This window comes from Hyperolius riggenbachi, chromosome 5 (assembly GCF_040937935.1).
Source record: "Hyperolius riggenbachi isolate aHypRig1 chromosome 5, aHypRig1.pri, whole genome shotgun sequence".
Lineage (NCBI taxonomy): Eukaryota > Metazoa > Chordata > Amphibia > Anura > Hyperoliidae > Hyperolius > Hyperolius riggenbachi.
In genome coordinates this window covers 195,311,174-195,331,646 of record NC_090650.1, presented here as the reverse complement: position 1 = coordinate 195,331,646, position 20,473 = coordinate 195,311,174, and the positions used below count along the sequence as shown (strand labels likewise).

The following is a 20,473-nucleotide window of genomic DNA, read 5'->3' as shown; positions in this document are numbered from 1 at the left end:
ATGAGATGTTTTTTTTAGCAAAATTGAGACGAGCCTTAATGTTCTTTTTGCTTAAAAGTGGTTTGAACCTTGGATATCTTCCATGCAGGCCGTTTTTGCCCAGTCTCTTTCTTATGGTGGAGTCGTGAACACTGACCTTAATTGAGGCAAGTGAGGCCTGCAGTTCTTTAGATGTTGTCCTGGGGTCTTTTGTGGACTCTCGGATGACTTTTCTCTGCGCTCTTGGGGTAATTTTGGTCGGCCGGTCACTCCTGGGAAGGTTCATCACTGTTCCATGTGTTTGCCATTTGTGGATAATGGCTCTCACTGTGGTTTGCTGGAGTCCCAAAGCTTTAGAAATGGCTTTATAACCTTTACCAGACTGATAGATTTTAATTACAGTACTTTTGTTCTCATTTGTTCCTGAATTTCTTTGGATATTGGCATGATGTCTAGCTTTTGAGGTGCTTTTGGTCCACTTCTCTGTGTCAGATAACTCCTATTTAAGTGATTTCTTGATTGAAACAGGTGTGGCAGTAATCAGGCCTGGGGGTGACTACAGAAATTGAACTCAGGTGTAATAAACCACCTTTAAGTTATTGTTTAACAAGGGGGGGCAATCACTTTTTCACACAGGGCCATGTAGATTTGGTTTTTTTTTTCTCACTAAATAATAAAAACCATAATTTAAAACTGCATTTTGTGTTCAATGAGGTTATCTTTGACTAATAGTTAACGGTTTTTGATGAGCAGAAACATTTAAGTGTGACAAACATGCAAAAGAATAAGAAATCAGGAAGGGGGCAAATAGTTTTTCACACCACTGTATGTGTATATCTATATATGTATATAGTGTCTAAATCCAATTATAGTTTCCCCCTGTGGCTTCCCTGTACCTCGGGTCCCGTTTCCCTCGGGTCCCGTTTCCTCCTGTGTCCTGTGATGATCCAGTTAAAAGTACTTTGTACAGTAGAAAATTCTGATGTACATTAAGTGTCTTTGAGGCAGTCTGGAAAGTCCTTCAACACTTCACTTATCCTATGCTAGTTTGTCATTACTCAGAGTTAACAGCATGGTGGTAGCTTATCAGAACCATCAAGAAGAAATGCAGAGCCTTTTGCTTTGGAAACAATGTTGAAAATTATTTTCTGGGATAAAGTGTGTTATACTTTATATTAATGCAGTAGGAGAACAGAGGCGCCAGCAGAATAAAAGTGGATAAAACCTTTAAAATTTGCTTGGAGGAAGTGGTGGACTTACCTCCATAAAGCAGACACGAAAGACTGTCTGAAAAGTAGCAATCACATTTATTATATGGTACCCCAAAAGTGCAACGCGTTTCGCAGGCCGAGCCCGCTTCATCAGGCAATAAAGTGGGGACAAAACAGAATTCCAGCAGTAGCAGGTGAACATTAAAGTTCTTGGCAGGCTAACTCTCCAGCAGTATGAATTGTCTTTAAATATTCCAACAGATCTGCAACGGGTAGGGTCTCCCTTAATTGCTTTGCAACGAAGGTCAGATTCAAATGAGACCTGTTATGCACCCTGAACCCTTTCTACCTACTAAATTGTTAGTGTTCCAACCCAACAAAAGTGCTGGTGCAGTGCTCAGAAGGTGCAAAAGTGTGGGCTAATTACTAAGGTCCAGTTTCCACTGAGCTGGTGTGCATCTTGCAGGACACACTTTGGCAATGGCAGTGATGAGTACGCATCCAAATCCATGTAGTCCTGCCATACACGGCTATAGGGATTCAGATGCGTGATGTGGTAAACTGCAAAATGCCGTCTGGATCGCAGTTGCATGAGATTCGGATGGAAAGCCTACTTGCAAAAAGAGGCAGCTTTTCCTGACTCAAATTGTATGTGGGGAAATGCTGCGGATTCCACACAAGTGGAAATCTGCTCTTAGGCATTTTTGTGGATTTTCCCATGTCTGGTTGGAGAACTGAAAACCAGGACTCCAATACACTGACGATAAAAAGTGTGCACGTTCTTAGGTTCAGTCCTTGTCTTGCAGGATTATGACTGGCTTAGATCTGTAATTTACTAGGAGTACAAATGGAATCTGGATGATATAGGCTATAGGGATTGTCAGAGTCTAATTTTAAGTCAATCAAATGTTACGCTAACCTTTGTAGCTGGACCAGTTGAAGGTAACAAAAACCTACGTTTGCGTAGAATTTCCATTTCGCATTTGGTACTCTAATATCCCTAATGGGAGACTGTTTAATATATAAAAAATATAAAACCTGACCTATTGTTTAAAGCAAGTAGGATGTAATTTTGTAGGTCTTTCCATCTTCCATCTCCATCCATTTTTTAAATATCTGTTCAATTTAAGAATTGCAATCAATTTTTCTGACTGATTGTAACATTTTAAAAATCTGACCAATGTACCACACACTTATATTCAATTTTTCCCCAATTATGATAAAAATGATTGGGAACTCTGAGAAAATTGCTAGGGTGTGTATATTAATAAACTGACAATCTAACACACACCATACAATCTTTAGAAAGATTGAAGAAAAATATCTGGCATTCCAGATCGATAAAAATCGAAGAAAAACGGAAATCTGATTGGATTTTTCAATTGAATGAAAAAAAGCTTTAGATTTTTTTCGGGAGATCTGATCGTTTTTATCAAAATGCTGTAAAATCGGATCATTTTATTGTATCGTGTGTGGCCACCTTAAGGCTACTTTCACACCAAGACGTTGCGTTTTAGGGGACGTTCTGGTCGCATAACGTGCCCCTAACGCAACGCATGGTGGTGTTGAAGTTGGACGTCAGATTGAGCCGCGTTATGCAGCTCTCAAAGCAGCCACTCCAGGTGAGTGATAGGAAGTCCGGATCTTTTTAAGGATTCGCATCATTTGAATCAGATCATTGAAAAGATCCGGATCTTTAAACCGAATCATTTGAATCATTTTACTAGAGAAGCAGACTGGGTGAAATGACTAGCAGGACAGGACATTCCCTGCACTGTACATTCTGTATGTTCCTGTTCCTTCCAGACAGACATCCACTGTGAACCAAATCTTTCATTGTGATGATCCAGATCGTTCGACTCACAAAAAAGATCCGGATCAAATGAACGATTCGTTCATGATCCAGACAACACTAGGAGTCCTACCACGAGTCACCACAGTGCAGTGAATATTAATTAGCCATGTGGCTGGCTGCGGAGGAGGAGGGGAGACCTCCTCCTCCAACATTACTGAGCATGTGCAAACAGTCTAACATGGCTTAGCCCAGTATAAGGTACAGCATGCAGCACTTTGTTTAAACGTGCTGCGTTACTATGTAACGCAACGTGGGCACTGTGAACAGCCCATCGATTTATCCTTGCTGTGAGTTAGGCTGCGTTACTGGCTGCTGTAACGTGGGACTTTAACGTCCCACTGTGAAACCAGCCTTAGAGTAACTTTACTGAATATAACTTGATGACTATAGTAAAAAATGTGGATTTTTTTTTCATTTACAAACTGTTATCCATTGTACAGTAAAATCTTACTGTACCCTGATTTACGTTATTAAATTCATCAGTGATGACAATTTTACTGCTGGCATGGTGACTCTCTGGGGAATTGCATTAATTTATTTTGTCCCCGTGTAGCCAGCAGGAACATCAGTTGTTCTCCCGGTGCTCTGGAGCAGAACACTGTGTGTAACCTCATAGCCTAGGCTACACATCATTGGGTGGGTGAGGTGAGCAATATACAATATACCACAATATAGTTATAGGAAGAGTTTCTGATGCCGACACTAAGGTCATGTTAAAATGGGATTTTAATTTTTTTTGGTAGTGGTCATTGTAGGTCCTTTTTTTTTTTTTTTTTTTTAGTTTATTTAAAAAAAAAAAAACAATTATTGAAGACATATGTTTTGCTAGTCTTTCACTTACACAGAGAGATTGAAGCTTTTTCTTTGACTTTTTATATAGACGTCTACAAGAGGAACAACTGCGCACATCATCTTTGCCAGCAATTCCAAATCCATTTCCAGAGCTTTGCACTCCTACCAATTCGCCCATACTTGCACCTGGCTCATTACCTCAAAATCAACCCCACGGCAAAAAGAGTGTGAGTATTACTAAAAAACAAGATGCATAAATACAATGATTAATTTTGTAGAGTGTAATGCTGGGCATACATGGCGTCGAGGGGAGGATTATCAATCGAGCCTGATGGCTCGATTGATGATATCCGACGTGTCCGATCACCGTGGGGATCGATTCCGTGCTCGATCCCCGCAGGCGGACAATACCTGTGAATCAAGTGGGTGATAAGCGCCGGCGGGGACGAGCGGGAATCGACCCGCACGCATGGACGAGCGGAGACGCGGCAGGGGTCGATCCGGCGGCTAATCGGCCGCCGGATCGACCCGTGTATTCCCAGCATTACACTGCATGCTAGTGTAATTCGGCTAAAATATTGATTGCTGTTTTGTTTTCGCACGTTTAAAAAAATCTAAACTAAAATGAGCCGTTGGAGAGGACTTAGAAACACTTCCAGGTTTTATTGCTGCCATATTTCTTACACATGGGAAAACTTACATGGTGTTGCTGATTGGGAAAATGGTGTGAGGGAGTAGCTGACAGTCTATTTACCCACCCCCTATTGCTTCCAAAGACTGGTAAATGTACACTGCGGTTGGGCAAGCCTGGACTTTCCCATACACTCTATGGATCTGCTTGCTTTCAGAAGTACTCAGATACAAATACTTCTGAAGGCTGCATAAGCAAGGCTGATCTTTTCAGAGGGATCCATATCATTGAATCCCTCCACACACTACACACAGACTTTCAAAAGATTTCAGAAGCCCGGCGGTGGAGAAGACACAGGAGGAAAACGTCGAATGACAAGGTGGCCCATGTGCAATGCACTCACTCGTGATATTTTCAACCTTTCAAACAGGGCTGTGGAGTCAGTCGGAGCAATTTTGGGTGCCTGGAGTCGGGAAAAAATGCACCGACTCCGACTTCTAATGAATTTGTAACTGTAATTAAAATAGAAATTATGATCAAATGTTCTATTTCTCAGATAATAGTCATTAAAAATAATGTATATAAACAGTAAGGCCCCGTTCACATTACAAACGCGGACGGGCACACATGCGGAACACAACGCGTACGAACGCACGCCATCCGCGTTTCTATGCGTTGCGTGGCTGATCCCATCACTGAAAAGTGAATGCGACAGCCACGCGTTTTGGCAAAAAATGCATGCAGCATGCGTTCCCGGACCGCACAGGTCCGGAACGCATGCAGTGTGAACATCAGACAGTGCACTCTATGCACTGTCTGATGTCGTGCGTGTCGGCCACCTGCACGCGTTTCCAAAACGCGGCTGGAAACGCGTGCAGTGTGAACAGGGCCTAATAGCTGTGTTCAGTCCACAAAAAGGAAATAAACCAATCAAAATTAGTTACCTGTGCTGCTTCAATAAAGCAGTCCCCGTATTTCTAAAGTCAGATATACACATCTGATAGTGACTGTATATATGATGTGTACACAGGAATCTCTTATATATACGAAACAACATCTATGCTGTAGGTATAAAGTCTGGGGTGTAGCCGTGTCACTAATAGAGATGGTCAATGAGATGGATATAATTCTGCATTGATGCTGGTTTATGCAAATGTATGCACTCTCTTTGCTCATGAAATCAAATAATTTGATATGTTGTTAAAATTGGGTTTGGTGACTACAAATTTACCTGAGACGGATGAAAAGAAAAGTTTTATACATACCTGGGGCTTCTTCCAACCCCCTTCAGGCTAATCAGTCCCTCGCTGTCCTCCTCCGCCACCTGGATCTTCTGCTATGAGTCCTGGTAATTCAGCCAGTCAGAGCAGTCTGGCTACGTGCCGCTTCCACAGCCAGGAGCATTCTGCACCTGCGCAATAGTGCTGCGCAGGTGTACACTCCCGGCGGCGGAGTGTGTGCATGCGCACTACACCAGACTGGCTCAAGTAATTGGACTCATAGAAGATCCAGGTGGCGGAGGAGGATAGCGAGGGACTGATTAGCCGGAAGGGGGCTGGAGGAAGCCCCAGGTATGTATAAAACTTTAATTTCATCTGTCTCAGGTTTACTTTGTTACACAGTAGTACTATACTCTACATATCCACTCCCCACAGAGCTGCAGGGAATCCACTGAGAATGTTGTGCATATTGAACAGAGAGGTGTTGTCTGTCACCCATAAACCTTGTTCAGATTGTGCATGAAGAATATGTAATAGAGGCAGAATCTCCTCATTCCCCTGCAGAGTACTGCACATCAATCTTACATGTACCCACAGTAACATTGCCTAGAGCCTGATAGATGTTCTTTGTTCCGGTTTGTACCTTTTACAAGTACTCTTACCAAGGACTAGTTTTAGTCTAAAGGGAATAAATATAGTAGTCTACATATCCTTCTCACTTCAGTTGTCTTGTAAAATTCCTAAGTGTTGGCAGTTAAGAGACGAATTTCACGTTACATACTGTTAATCAACAAAATTGTAATATGCAAATTAGAGGAGTCGGAGTCGATGGAATCCTAAACTGAGGAGTCTGAGTCGGTGGATTTTTGGAACGACTCCACAGCCCTGCTTTCAAACCCCAAGCAAGCAAAAAAAAATTACTAAATTACTCAAGATGATTTTGATAGTTCGTGGTCACCTACTTTTTGGTACTTTTTCCATTGCAAAGTCCTAAAAATGTATTCTAAATTGAAGATATAAAATTATCTCCTAGGAGAAAACTCAGGAGAAAAGGTTAATTGTATATGGCCTGGTATCTCCACCGCTGTGTTGATCTGGTTGAAATCTAATGCCGCTAGTGGTGTGTTCCCAACCCGCCGCTGGTCAAGCAAAATCTTCCATCTGGCACTATCAACCAAATCAACATTTTGGGGAAAGTTTCCGGCATACATTTCTTGCAGATTCAAATGGTCGAAGCAGCCAGATATAGATGGAAAAAATCTGAAAGCGTATGGCCACATTTACAGCTACTAATGATTTTTTTTTTTTTTTTTTCCGGTTGCTAACATTTGTGCAAAACAGAACACATATTTATGCAGACTTTTCTCTAACCATTCTTCAAACCACAGACAACACTGGTAAATAAAATCAGTTTTCTGCACTGACAGCCAAATTAAAGTGGGCACAGTTGCTGTACTTTGTTTTACAAAAAATGTATTACCTTTTTGTCTCAAAGTAAAACAGGGGTTCTCAACGGCTTCTAGATCATGGTATCGTTCATGGTTTTTATCTCCCCTGTAATTTGATAGACACCCCTGGGTGTGGTCATACAACTGGTATTACGACTTTCCAGTGCTCTCCCCATCTGTCCTGGCTTTTTGTTGCTTGGCAGTGTTTGTGGTACCATTTCAGTCGCCTCTGTATCCCAGCTGATTCCCTCCCTCTATAACTGACAAGTCTGGGTTTGTTATATGCCAAGAGAATGGGATTTGCCTGACCGCATTCTGCCAAATGTGGAGTAGGAACTGAGGGTTGGGCTTGGTCCCTTTATTTCCAGTGGAGAACAAACAAACAAAAAAAAATGAATACTTGAGTATACCAAGACATTTGTTTACAATATTATGCATCCAACTTTGTAGGAATAGTTTCAGGGAGGCCTGCCTGCTCCATAGTTACATAGTTATTTGGGTTGAAAAAAGACATGCGTCCATCGAGTTCAACCAGAAAATTTGGTACAACACTAGCCTGCTCCCTCACATATCCCTGTTGATCCAGAGGAAGGTGAAAAACCCTTACAAGGCATGGTCCAATTAGCCCCAAAAGGGGAAAAAATTTCTTTCCGACTCCAGATGGCAATCAGATAAAATCCCTTGATCAACATCATTGGGCATTACCTAGTAATTGTAGCCATGGATGTCTTTCAAAGCAAGGAAAGCATCTAAGCCCCCTTCAAATGCAGATGTAGAATTTGCCATAACTAGATTCTGTGGCAATGCATTCCACATTTTGATCACTCTTAATGTAAAGAACCCTTTCCTAAATAAATGGCTAAAACGTTTTTCCTCCATGCACAGATCATGTTCCCTAGTCCCTTGTAAAAGCCTAGGGGCAAAAAGCTCATCCGCCAAGCTTTTTATATTGCCCTCTGACTTATACATGTTGATTAGATCTCCTCTAAGGCGCCTTTTCTCCAGACTAAATAAACCCAGTTTATCTAACCTTTCTTGGTAAGAGACACCTGAACTGAATTCCGTATTCCAGATGTGGCATTACTAGACAGTTAAACAGGGTCAATATTATGCTAGCATATTGAGTTTTTATTTCCCTCTTAATGCATCCCAAAATTGTATTTGCTTTAGCTGAAGCAGCTTGGTATTGAATACGACCGCACTGCTAACAGTCACCCATTTTGAATAAGATCCATTGACCACAACTCTTTTTCTATCATTAGCCAGTTTCATATCCATGCACACACTCTTCCCCAGTCCTTGCATCCTCAACTTTTGCACCAAACTTGTGTGTAACAGTGTCAGTCTTTGCAAAGTTAAAGTACATCACATCTACAGCATTCCCAATATCCACATTAGTATTTACTACCTCAGCGCTTTGAGTCCCCAGGGAGAAAAGCGCTATATAAATATTATTGTTATTGTTGTTGTTATTGTTATAAAGGCTGAGCATGTTATTCAAACAGGACCTGTCCTTAGTAAACCCATGCTGATGCTGAGAAATGAGATTTTCTGCTATGAAGACTTGTATAGTATCTCTTATTAACCCCTCAAATAGTTTGCAAGCAACTGACGTTCAGATCCAGGAAATTATAGACCTGTAATCTTATCTTTTTTTTTCCCCTTCTGAAATAATGTTCACCAGTGCACAAAGCTAGGTCCATAAATACATAGATTAACATACTTGGTGTGGAGGAACCTTAACCACTTAAAGGGACTCCGAGCAGTGCAGAAACTATGGAAAGATGCATATCATTATAAAGCTCTCTTGCTTCTCTTTCCAATGATATATAAACCGCTGCCCTACGCCTTTTAGTTTTCGCTATTTTCGCGATTGAAATTGCAGCGGCCGTGATTTCAATCGCGAAAATAAAGATATCCTTTAAAATGATATCCATCTTTCCATAGTTACATTGTATCACACAGGCCGACTTTTTATGCTGAATGGAGCTGCTGACACTGGGGAAAGTGTCGTCCTGTGTAATACAAGTAACTATGGAAAGATGGATATCATTTTAAAGCTCTCTTTCTCCTCTTTCTGGCGACACCTAAATTGTCGCTCTACGCCTTTTAGTTTTCTTTATTTCCGTGATTGAAATCACGGCCGCGGCAATTTCAATCGCGAAAATAGCGAAAACGAAAAGGTGTAGGGCGGTGGTTTATATATCATTGGAAAGAGGAGAAAGAGAGCTTTAAAATGATATGCATCTTTCCATAGTTTCTGCACTGCTCGGAGTCCCTTTAACGACCGCATAACGCCGATAGGCGGCGGCAGGTCGTAAGTGGTTTTACATGGAAGAGCGGCCGTTCCATGTCCGTTCACGGAGGGTGTCTCCGTGAACAGCCTGCGAGCCTCCAATCGCAGCTCGCAGGCTAAATGTAAACACGCAGGGAAGAAATCCCCGGTGTTTACGTCGCACGGCGCCGTAAAGGAGATCAGCGATCCCCGGCCTCTGATTGGCCGGGGATCGCCGGCATCTGATAGGCTGAAGCCTATCAGAGGCGGTACAGGATAGATCGCTGTCCTGAACCGCCCATGGGAAGGAAGAGAGCGAGGGAAGGAGAGGGAGGCGAAATATCGCTGCGGAGGGGGGCTTTGAGGAGCCCTACCGCGCTACACACGGATAGCCTGCGGCGATCAGACCCCCCCAGCGGACATCCCCCTAGTAGGGAAAAAAGGGAGGGTAAGTCTGGTCGCCCTGGCTGCAAGGGGATCTGTGCTGCAGCACAGACCATGGAAAACAAGCCTGGTCCTTAAGTGGTTAATGGCCCGCACAGAGCCCCTAGACCTTAAAAGACCACTATCGCGAAAAAAGTAGGCAGTTAAAAATCTGGCAGACCCAACATGTTTGGGCCAGTCCATCTTCTCATGGAGGATTCTCAGGGTTTTGTTTGTTTTCAACAGCATTTCCTGAATAGCAGTTTAACTGCCAAAATAGTAAGATGCCAGCTTCCCTTCTCACTTGCATACTATTTTGTCAGTTAGACTTTGCAACTGCTATTCAGGAAATGCTGTTAAAAACAGAGGAAACCCTGAGAATCCCCCATGAGAAGATGGACTGGCCCAAAACATGTTGGATGATATGTAATAAGAGAGGCGCCAAATTAGAGTAAAATGTTTCAAAGGAGGGGGGTTGGTGGTTGCGACCCTCAGATATATAGTGACCAGCCAATGAGTCGTTTATATGTATAATATAATTTATTTTAAAATCTCCAGGCAAGCAACGCGTTTCACGGGTCTAGAGCCCGCTTCATCAGGCAATCCATTTTGGAGATACACAAGGCTGTATCGATTAGTAGGTCTAGCGCCAACAGTTGGCGCTAGACCTACTAATCGATACAGCCTTGTGTATCTCAAAAATTGATTGCCTGATGAAGCGGGCTCTAGACCCGTGAAACGCGTTGCTTGCCTGGAGATTTTAAAATAAATTATATTGTTTGCATATAAACGACTCATTGGCTGGTCACTACATATCTGAGGGTGGCAACCACCAACCCCCCTCCTTTTAAACTGTTTTTAAACATTTTACTCTAATTTGGCGCCTCTGTTATTACATATCATCCATTGATCTAGTTTACCCTTGGTGGAGGGGTGTATCCCCATTTTTCCTGTCTACAGAGAGCGACTTCTTAACACCTGAGTGGGGTCAGGTTATACGGTAATTCTCCCCACCTGCACTTCCAGTGGTTGCCTTAGCGGTAACCCAGACTTGTGAGTATATTACTCGTTGTTTTGTCTCATTCCATTTCATCTGGACGTACTACACTATATTGGGCTCTCGGTTTCAAATCTTTACATTTTTCCAAGCCAAAACATGTTGGGTCTGTCACATTTTAACTGCCTACTTTTTTTGCGATAGTGGTCCTTTTAACCTCTTAGAACACATTTCAGATGAAGTTCATTTAAGGTTTGCTTTAAAATAAACTGATAAGCAATTGTATTTATCTTCCTACTCCTAAAAATGACTTTTTGATACCCCATGGTTTTATTTTATATTTAAACATTTACAAAATAGATTAAATGTTGTCTCTGCTCAGTGGCAGTCTATTAAGTGTCCCTATATGAAAAGACATGAATTATTGACCTTTTTCCTATCTCCCTCTGCTCTCAGTTGTATTCTGCCAGGAAAACTTTTTTTATAGCTGTAATTTGCTTAGCAATGATGTTCATTGTATTCCCGAACAAGGTACCAAGACTGAAGTTTTCACTTCCATGTCTAAAAATTTACTTTCAGGTAGCAAAATAAAACAAGTAAAACAGCCTGGTTATTAATGTTTTGCACTGTACATACATATTTTTATCTCATGTCACATTGCCTCGGGTACACTTTAAATTTTCACCCAAAACTTGCATAATTCTACATCAACTCGGAATTATTTGCATCTCATTTAACATATTTTCTTAGTAATATGAAAAATGACACTTGGCACAAAATTACCATTAGACCCAGTCTGTCCACACTTCCACTGTGTGTTTCCCAAACCCCCCTTCTGCTGTATGAATCTCTGACTCCCTTCCACAGTATTTTTTGCGTTGATGCAAAGGTAGGTGTGGTCATGACAGGGAATGGGCAGAGCCAACTAAAATATTCCTAGCAATGGTACAACCCAAAGTCAATGTCTCCGAGATTTCATAACTAAACATAATTAAATGCCTATCAAACCTGTAACTAGGAGGAATTCTCAAACAGTAAAGCTCACACCTAATTAACCAGTGTTTCTCCACCTAATTAGCCAGCGTTTTGCAAACACATGTAGACAGCTTACCCCCTCCCCCTTGCCAGAAGAAAATTCACATTCAGCCAGTGTTCCCTTCCTTCCTTCTCCCAGCCTACCATCCAACACATCCTCCCCCCCCCCCCCCCCCCCCAAAAAAAAATGGGATCCTGGCGTTCTTCTTCCACCAAGCCTCCCTACCTTTTTTTTTTCCAGTAGCAGGTGTCCCTCAGACCACTCAGTATAGTGTGGAGCCACTACAAGTGAAAGCAGAGTAGGATTGGCTATGGAAGAGGCAGAGAGGGCCCCATGCTAGAACCAGGAGGTGAGATCAAATAAACGCTGCACTGATCTGTGGGTATAACTGTCCAGAAAAAGGGATTAGCGGTGGTGACTGTTGTGGAAGTAAGGGAAGAGGACCGTGATGGATTCTAAGGCCAGGAGGTGAGATCAAATAAGCACTACATTGATCTGCGGATCTGACTGTACAGGAAAGAGATCTGTGTTGGTGACTACAGTGGGAGCAAGGGAGGGGACCAAGGTGGAAGACAGGAAGATAGAAGTCCTGCTCCACGGTCAGCATATAAATCATTTGGATCTTACTCAGCTTAATTAAACACTTTTCATGAACCATTAGAGTTCATATTCTAAAAACACTATGATATAATAGAGCAGCATAGGCTCTCAATAGTTTAATCTTCTGAGCCAACCTCTGTGTAGGCACAGTCATTCTCCTGTCACGATCACCTGATCCACACATGCTAACAATCACTCTGTCCCTTGTAGTTCTGCATCAGAATATTCCCTGTATGTTTTGTCACGATCATGGGACTCGTCAGAAAATATAACGGTTTTACATATCTGGGGCCCTGGGGAACAGCACGGTCGAGTTTGCTTGCCAACCAAGGCTGTGAAGTCTAAGGTGGAGTCGAGGAGTCAGAGCAATTTTGGGTACCTGGAGTTGGTGGTTTCATAAACTTAGGAGTTGGAGTCGGATGATTATTGTACCGACTCCACAGCCCTGTTGACAACAAAAAGTTCTGATGGTTCCCTTCCAAAACTACTGGTTTCCTTGATCTAACAGCTTGCATGTTACTGAGGAATCAGACCTTCTTTTTCTCAAAGAAAGCCCATGTTGCCGTTCCCCTCAGCAAAATGATTACTGCTTGCTTCATTTTTGAGATTGCATTTCTATACCATTCAGTAAATTTGCATTGGGAGCTTTTAATGTGAATACTTTGATTACAAGTGGGAACACATTTTAAGCCAGTAATATAGCCATACCAGGTACCAGGAACCTACAGATCAGACATTTTGCTTTTTCAAACTTGATGCAGGTGATTGCTTTATAAATTGTAATCCAAGGACCACTATGACACTCAAGCTAGTATTTTATTTATTTTTTTCAAATACTTTTATTTTATGTAACTGTTGTACATACAAAATGAGAAATATCACATCATGAATCATAGAAACACATTTCCATTTAAGCAAACAATTTTTGTACAATATTGCCAACATATACATTATGACTGCTATGCATGTTTGCTGTACATCATGTAGTTAGACAATCGGCATATAACAAAGAAAGTATTAACAACATTAACCATTAACGGAGGGTCTTGGGGTCCAGTTTGATATCTTAAAGATATTCAATCAATTACCTAATAAGTTTATGATCAATGTAATGGGTTACTTGTGAAGCAAGGGTCAAGTTTCGGTATTGAGTATCTGTACAAAATCTTCAGAGTGTCTATCATCCAGATCCTCTATGTTTTATTGAAGTTTTCGGATCTGCCTTGGATAGAATACACAGTGTTTTCTAGGTCATACCGGTATATCAGATCTAACTCTTTGACTATTTCAGGTAGCGTAGGTATTCAATCTAGAAGATCCCCACACTCTTACAATTAGGGTTTTGGCTGCATTTAGAATGCCTGACTACCGATCTTTTGTAAGATTTAATTCGCCAATTATTAAGATAAAAGAAATAGAATTGGAGTGTAAATGGCGCTTCTCTATTAGTCATTTCTTTGATCATTGTTTCGATTTTCTGCCAGAAGGGAACTAGGAGAGGGCATGCCCACAGTATGTGCAACAGCGAGCCCAATGAGGATTTGCATCTCCAGCAATTAGGATCTGTGTCTGGGAATATGTACGAGCTAACTTTTGTGGTGTCAGATACCACCTCGCTATGATTTTATAATTTATGTCTTGAATGCAAGAGGCAGTTGACGTTTTTTTGTGTGCATAAATGCACATTTTTGATCTCTCTGTGTTAGAGAATGTCTCTCCCAGCTCTCTCTACCAAACAGAAAAATATGAAGGGGAATATACATTTTAATCAATCAGCAAGGAGTATATCATGGATAGCGTTTTGCGGATTGGGCCCACCGACTGGCATAAGGATTTAAATTCTGTCAGTTTTCTAGCCAAACTCTGTTGCACTCCCAAATGTTTCAGGAAGTGTCTAATTTGAGTGTATCCCCACCAGTCTAACCGGTCGTTGGAAAATCTGGATTTAGGATCAGTTGAAAAGGGCGCCTGAGCTTCCTGTATGAAAAGGGTGCCTCCATAGACATCAATGTTATTTCTGGAAATATGAGCTACAAGGTGGTGAAAAGGGCTCCCGAGTTTTGATATAGGCTACAAGCGGGCGCCCCTTTGTAGCCCATATTTTTTCGGCTACAAGGTTTTGGACTACAAAAGGGCGCCCCTTTGTAACCCATATTTTTTCGGCTACAAGGTTTTCGGCTACAGAATGGCACTCATTTGTAGCCCATATTTTTTCGGCTACAAGGTTTTGGGCTACAGTAGGGCGCCCCTTTGTATCCCATATTTTTTCGGCTGCAAGGTTTTCGGCTACAGTAGGGCACCCCTTTGTAGCCCATATTTTTTATTCGGCCGAGTTTTGATATAGGCTACAGGTGCTGGAAGCCGAATTATTTCATTCCCCCACTATCCATGGCGGCCTGGAGTGGGAATAGTAATTAACACGTCCCGGAGTTTTTTAGTAGCCAAAGTTTTTATATGGGCCACACCAGGTGCCTTTTTTGTAGCTAAAGTTTTTTTATGGGATACACCGGGCGCCTTTTTTGTAGCCGAAATAAAAATACATATATCCAGGCACATCGCCTCTAGTTAGGACATTAAATAAATTATTAGGGAAAGGGAGGTGCTGAAGGGGGTGTGGCTAGAAACAGCAAAAATCAATTAACCCTTCACACTCTCACATGCAAATGTTCAAACAAATGCATTCACAGATTCACTCATCCAGGCACAACTGTTATCCCTACAGCTAAATTAAAAGCCGGGGTTTTAGTTTACAGAAGAATGCATTCTTATGCTTAGTCACCTATACTGCGTAGAAGTACCCAGGTAAACATAGGTGTCCTAACTCTGGCCCTGTAACATGCATAGTGTAGACATGCAAACACATTCATTGCATCAAACCTATCAATGGATTAGGAGCACACATCCTATTTTTCTCTCCTGGGAAAGACAGTGCATCTTACCAATCGCACAAGGGAGCTAACGTTATGTGTCCATGTGCACCATGCGCATACACCAGCATAAGCTGTGTGCATGCTGACAAACATACAGGGGAAGGAGAGAGTGCACTGAATTAGACCCTAGCCACAGGAGTCAATGATGAGAATAAAAATACATATATCCAGGCACATCGCCTCTAGTTAGGACATTAAATAAATTATTAGGGAAAGGGAGGTGCTGAAGGGCGTGTGGCTAGAAACAGCAAAAATCAATTAACCCTTCGCACTCTCACATGCAAATGTACCTGGGTACTTCTACGCAGTATAGGTGACTAAGCATAAGAATGCATTCTTCTGTGAACTAAAACCCCGGCTTTTAATTTAGCTGTAGGGATAACAGTTGTGCCTGGATGAGTGAATCTGTGATTGCATTTGTTTGAACATTTGCATGTGAGAGTGCGAAGGGTTAATTGATTTTTTTTGTAGCCGAATTTTTTATATGGGCTACACCAGGCGCCTTTTTTTGTAGCCGAAGTTTTTATATGGGCTACACCGGGCGCCTTTTTTGTAGCCGAAGTTTTTATATGGGCTACACCAGGCGCCTTTTTTGTAGCCGAAGTTTTTATATGGGCTCCACCAGGTGCCCTTTTTTACAGGCGCCCTTTTCATATAAACCCTCTGGATTTTAGATCTGTGAGTAAGGTCCAACCAGACTGCTGACAGAAGTCTTTAGCTGTACATGATGCAATACTCCACCACTGGCTAAGATACCTATATGAGCATCCATGTTCAAATTCAGGGTTATTTAATGCTGGGATTAAAAGAGTAGGCCATGGGGAGAGTTAAGATACTATTTTATAGTGTAGATTTCTGCCTCTGCAGTAGCGCTTTGCCGATTGTAGTGCTTTGACAAATCCTTTCAATGTCACCCTATGAGGGTGTCCTCACTGCAGTGTTTACATTTTGATAAAATGGGAAAATGGGATGCCTGTACCATTTTTGAGAGCACTTGTTTTCTTAAAGGGATGTGCAAAAAGTACATTCCTTTAAAAGTCTCTTTACAAAATCACAACTGTTAACGCTTAGAAATTGCGTTTTTAGGTTTGAACTAGACCGGACTTGTACTCATACAGGTGATTCCTCGGGTAAAGCCTGGTTCTAACTTATTCTCTGTACCAATTACTTTGTCTCGTTTGTAAGCAAGAAGCAATCTCTGTGCATATATCCCCCCCTCCCCCCCCCCCCCCCCCCTCCAAAAGTTTGTGCATTGTGCGAAGTAGATTTAGAAGACTTTATATAAATTGTCACTGTTATAAAAAGCATTTTATTTGAAACCTTCTGTTTCTTTTACGACTTGATTTCGATTTGGGACTCATTTTATTCCGGAGGCTCACCTCTAATGAACAGTGACAGATTTGGGAACTGGCTAGAAATGCACCTCTGACTTTCATCCTGCCAATGTAACCCAAATGGAGAACCAGCCTGGGTGGCAGTGCTGACCTAGATTTTCCTGGAATACTCCTCTAGTGCCTGATGCGCTGTTCTTTCTTCAGCACTGTAAAGCTGGGGAATGGCTCCATTATTCTATCAGACAAAGATGGTTGTCATACATGTTGAGATGTTGGTGCATGAACTTGGTAAGTTTAAATACCAGTCACATAATAATCTACAAAGAGCATTCTGGTGTTTGTAGAGTTCATTTTTTTTGTCTTTGAAAGCTGTCTGAACAACATTTTATATTAGATTTCAGTAATATGCTGCTAATGTATGATGGAATGGTTAACTCCTTTTTCTTTTTCCTCTGCTGATGTTGCTGACCTGTAATTGTACTATACACTTTATAGTTAAGGCCTGTATATTTTTGCAAATTGCAAACTCCGTACACATTCTGAGTAATACCTAATTCACGAAGACCTGTTTGGTTAAAAAAAAATAATAAAAAAATAGGCCTGTGAAAAAAAACAAAACCAAAGAAAAAACTGCATTCTGTATTTTAGATTCCCCCCCCCCCCCCCCCCGCAAATTCACGAAGATTCTCACACATGCAGTAATAGTTCTGTAATTTACTGAAAAACTGCATGACTAATCACTAAGGCCCCATTCACACTGCACGCGTTGCCGTCTTTTTTCCCAAAACGCGCAGCTGACCCATTCACTATTGTGAATGGGTATAAGCCACGCAACGCATGCAAACGCAGATGGCGTGCGTTTGTACGCGTTGTGTTCAGATCGCATGGCCATCTGCATTTGGTAATATGAATGGGGCCTAAGGGCCTGTTTCCACTTATGAGATTTGCAGAGTTTACAATTATGCGATTCATACAGGGAAACATCCTATATAAATCAATAGTGTCCTATCCGATTCACATGCGGGGGGAAAAATGCTGCATTTTTTTGAATCGCACCAGCTTTTTTCCCATAGCAGTGAACGGTGCAGGTAGAGGGAATCTCATGCATACATGCATTAAATAAGTGTGGGTGTGCAATTGGAAGTGGAAATTGACCCGAAGACCTGTTTGATAAAAAGTAGAAGTTTTTCACCAGTTATGGAGTAGGTCCAGGCAGCAAGCTGTGTTCTGCTATAGTGAATTTTCTCACTTCTGGCCAGTGTTGGGGTGATGCTTCTGGTAGAAGTGGTTTGCCTGAGCTGTTCCTTTGCAAGCTGCTGTTTCTTTCCCGTGACAGCGTACTACCAGCACCTGTCCTAGACTCTCTGCTGCCTGAAGCACGCTTTGAAGAATGCCCCAGAAACTTAAAACATTTAATTATCCCCCATATAAACCCCATCGCCAATGATTGATCACCATGGCCAGTCACTGGTACCAGACTGGCCGATCACAGCCACATGCTGCTTCTTTTGCTGACTGGTGCCGATGACCTCCTGGGTGGGGCCACCACAGTCATTGGGCCAATCACTGCATTCAGTCAGTAGCCGGTCTTGTGATTCAGGTGGCTTAATGGTGGGTTTGCCCCTGCATACAAGAGTAAAGGGCATCCCTTTTAGATCTGCATGCCTCCTCTAGTCCCTCTGATTCTCTGTGCCAGTCTTTCCCTGTTCGCGTTTAAAGACATACAGAGGAAACCTTTATAAAGGTGCCCTGATCCAGCATCTTGTTTTTCTGATGTCCTGCCCGGCAGTACCAATGGGGGGAGAAGTTAGACAGGGTGGCTCCACTTGTTGGCTGGCTTGGTGCACTGGTGCCTATACCTCTGAGTGACTTGGAAAAAATGATTTCTTCTTTTTGCCAGGAGACTGCAAACAAGAATACCGGAATACAGATGGGTCCTGCACAATTTTGGATTTGGTTGGAAAGGGTTTTATCTTTCTTTGTTTTTATGTACTAAAGGAGGTTCCTTTCTGAAGACTGAGGCAGGTTTCACACTTATTGGTGGTAGCGGTGCTGGGCTGCATCACCAAAACTTGGCCTTCGGGGATTATCCCATTAGTATGCTGTAATCGCTGTCTGGCAGCTGGACAAGCAGGAAGTGATGCTTGCTTCCTGTGGCCAAACCGATCACGTGTGCAGTAGCGTATTGCTAAAATATGCTTCCGCGCATGAGTAAAACTTGTAAAGTCTTTTTTTTTAAAGTTACATGACTTCCGGACCGCCACACGGTGATGTACAGTAGGTGTGCACCCGCGTTGGGGTACTTCTGGCGCACCACACACCATGCAAACTATGCCATAGACTTTCATTGCCCTAGCGTTGAGCTGCGACAAAATGGAGCACCGCCCCAGTATGAAAGGGCCTTTAGACTATAAAATGGCTACCCACAAAACTAAACATTGATGTTTTTTGGGACCAAGTTTTTTTGCAAGCACACAGTTGTACGAATAAGGTTAGAGTTGAGAGGAAGTTCTAAGTTATGGTTCTCCCCTACCTCTTGAACCATCAGTCTCTGACTTAAGGCCTGTACACACGCATGCCAATAACTACTGCCTCAGCCAGTCATCCGGCATGCGTATGGCAGCCCAACCCACAAGCGATCTGCCCAGGGAATTCACTCGCCCACTTCGAGAGTAACCCCTTTAAGCGGTCTGGGACTAATTCTCCCGTTAGGTTAATAATTTGTCGGCCAACACCCTGTTGGTATTAGAAAAGTTGACAAGACTTGGCGTGTATATTGGACAACCTGGCTAAGCAAGATATTGCAGACATTTGGTCGTTAAGTCTTCAAGTATTTTTTTTTATTTTTTTAATGTGTATGGCCAGCTGTATGCTTACTAATCTTATGTATGTGGTTGATCTTGCAGGTTATTCCTAGTATTATTTCATCTGGTTTACCACCTAGCACCACTTAACATTAGGCCCTTCCATGCTATAAAGCACTCAGGAAGAGCACAATCTTCCACTCCTTCTCCAACACAGGTACCAGGAGACTGTTTTACTTCTCTACGAGATAGGAAGCACTTGTCCAATTAGACACCTCACACCTTTATCCCCAAGTGTCTTTTAAGGGGGAAAAAATGCAGCATCTTGCCTGGCTCTGTCAAGAGATGGAGGGTAGCGATTTCTCAATATCCGCACCATCAAAAGTCCATCTTTATTAATTTATCAAATCATAAAAACATGATAAAACAGCATGGGTAAATGTCATATATTATTATCTGCCATTAAAGGCTCGTACACACGCCGTACTAAAGGCAACGACGGGTCCGTCGTCACCTCCCGCTGGGCGGGTTTTCAGCAGACAGTACATCGTGTGTACAGTCTGTCCACAGACGGATAAGGCTGTTTCTGAACGATCCGCCTTATCAGTCCGCTGACAGACTGTACACACACTGTACTGTCTGCTGAAAACCCGCCCAGCGAGAGGTGACGACGGACCCGTCGTTGCCTTTAGTACGGCGTGTGTACGAGTCTTTAATGGCAGATGATAATATCTGACATTTACCCATGCTGTTTTATCATGTTTTTATGATTTGAGACATAAATAAAGATGGACTTTTGATGGTGCGGATCTTGAGAAATCGTTGCTGACGCTCATTACTCCAGAGTGGATCCCTGCACATCATATTGAGAGCATTGGTGCAGTAGCAAATCTGATAAAGAGTTGGAGGGTAGGCTGCGGTAATCTTCTTACCTTTCT

The 20,473-nt window shown here is 42.3% G+C and overlaps 1 protein-coding gene across 3 annotated transcripts in view; it reads left to right on the top strand.

Moving 5' to 3' along the window:
* The window catches only part of GRB10 (growth factor receptor bound protein 10), a 307,083-nt gene that overhangs the window by 145,378 nt on the left and 141,232 nt on the right, over positions 1 to 20,473 (top strand). For all 3 annotated transcript variants that reach the window (XM_068234549.1, XM_068234547.1, XM_068234548.1), the window contains one exon: positions 3,926 to 4,064. In XM_068234549.1, the coding sequence (XP_068090650.1) occupies positions 3,926 to 4,064 (139 nt within the window). The remainder of the gene's footprint in view (positions 1 to 3,925; positions 4,065 to 20,473) is intronic.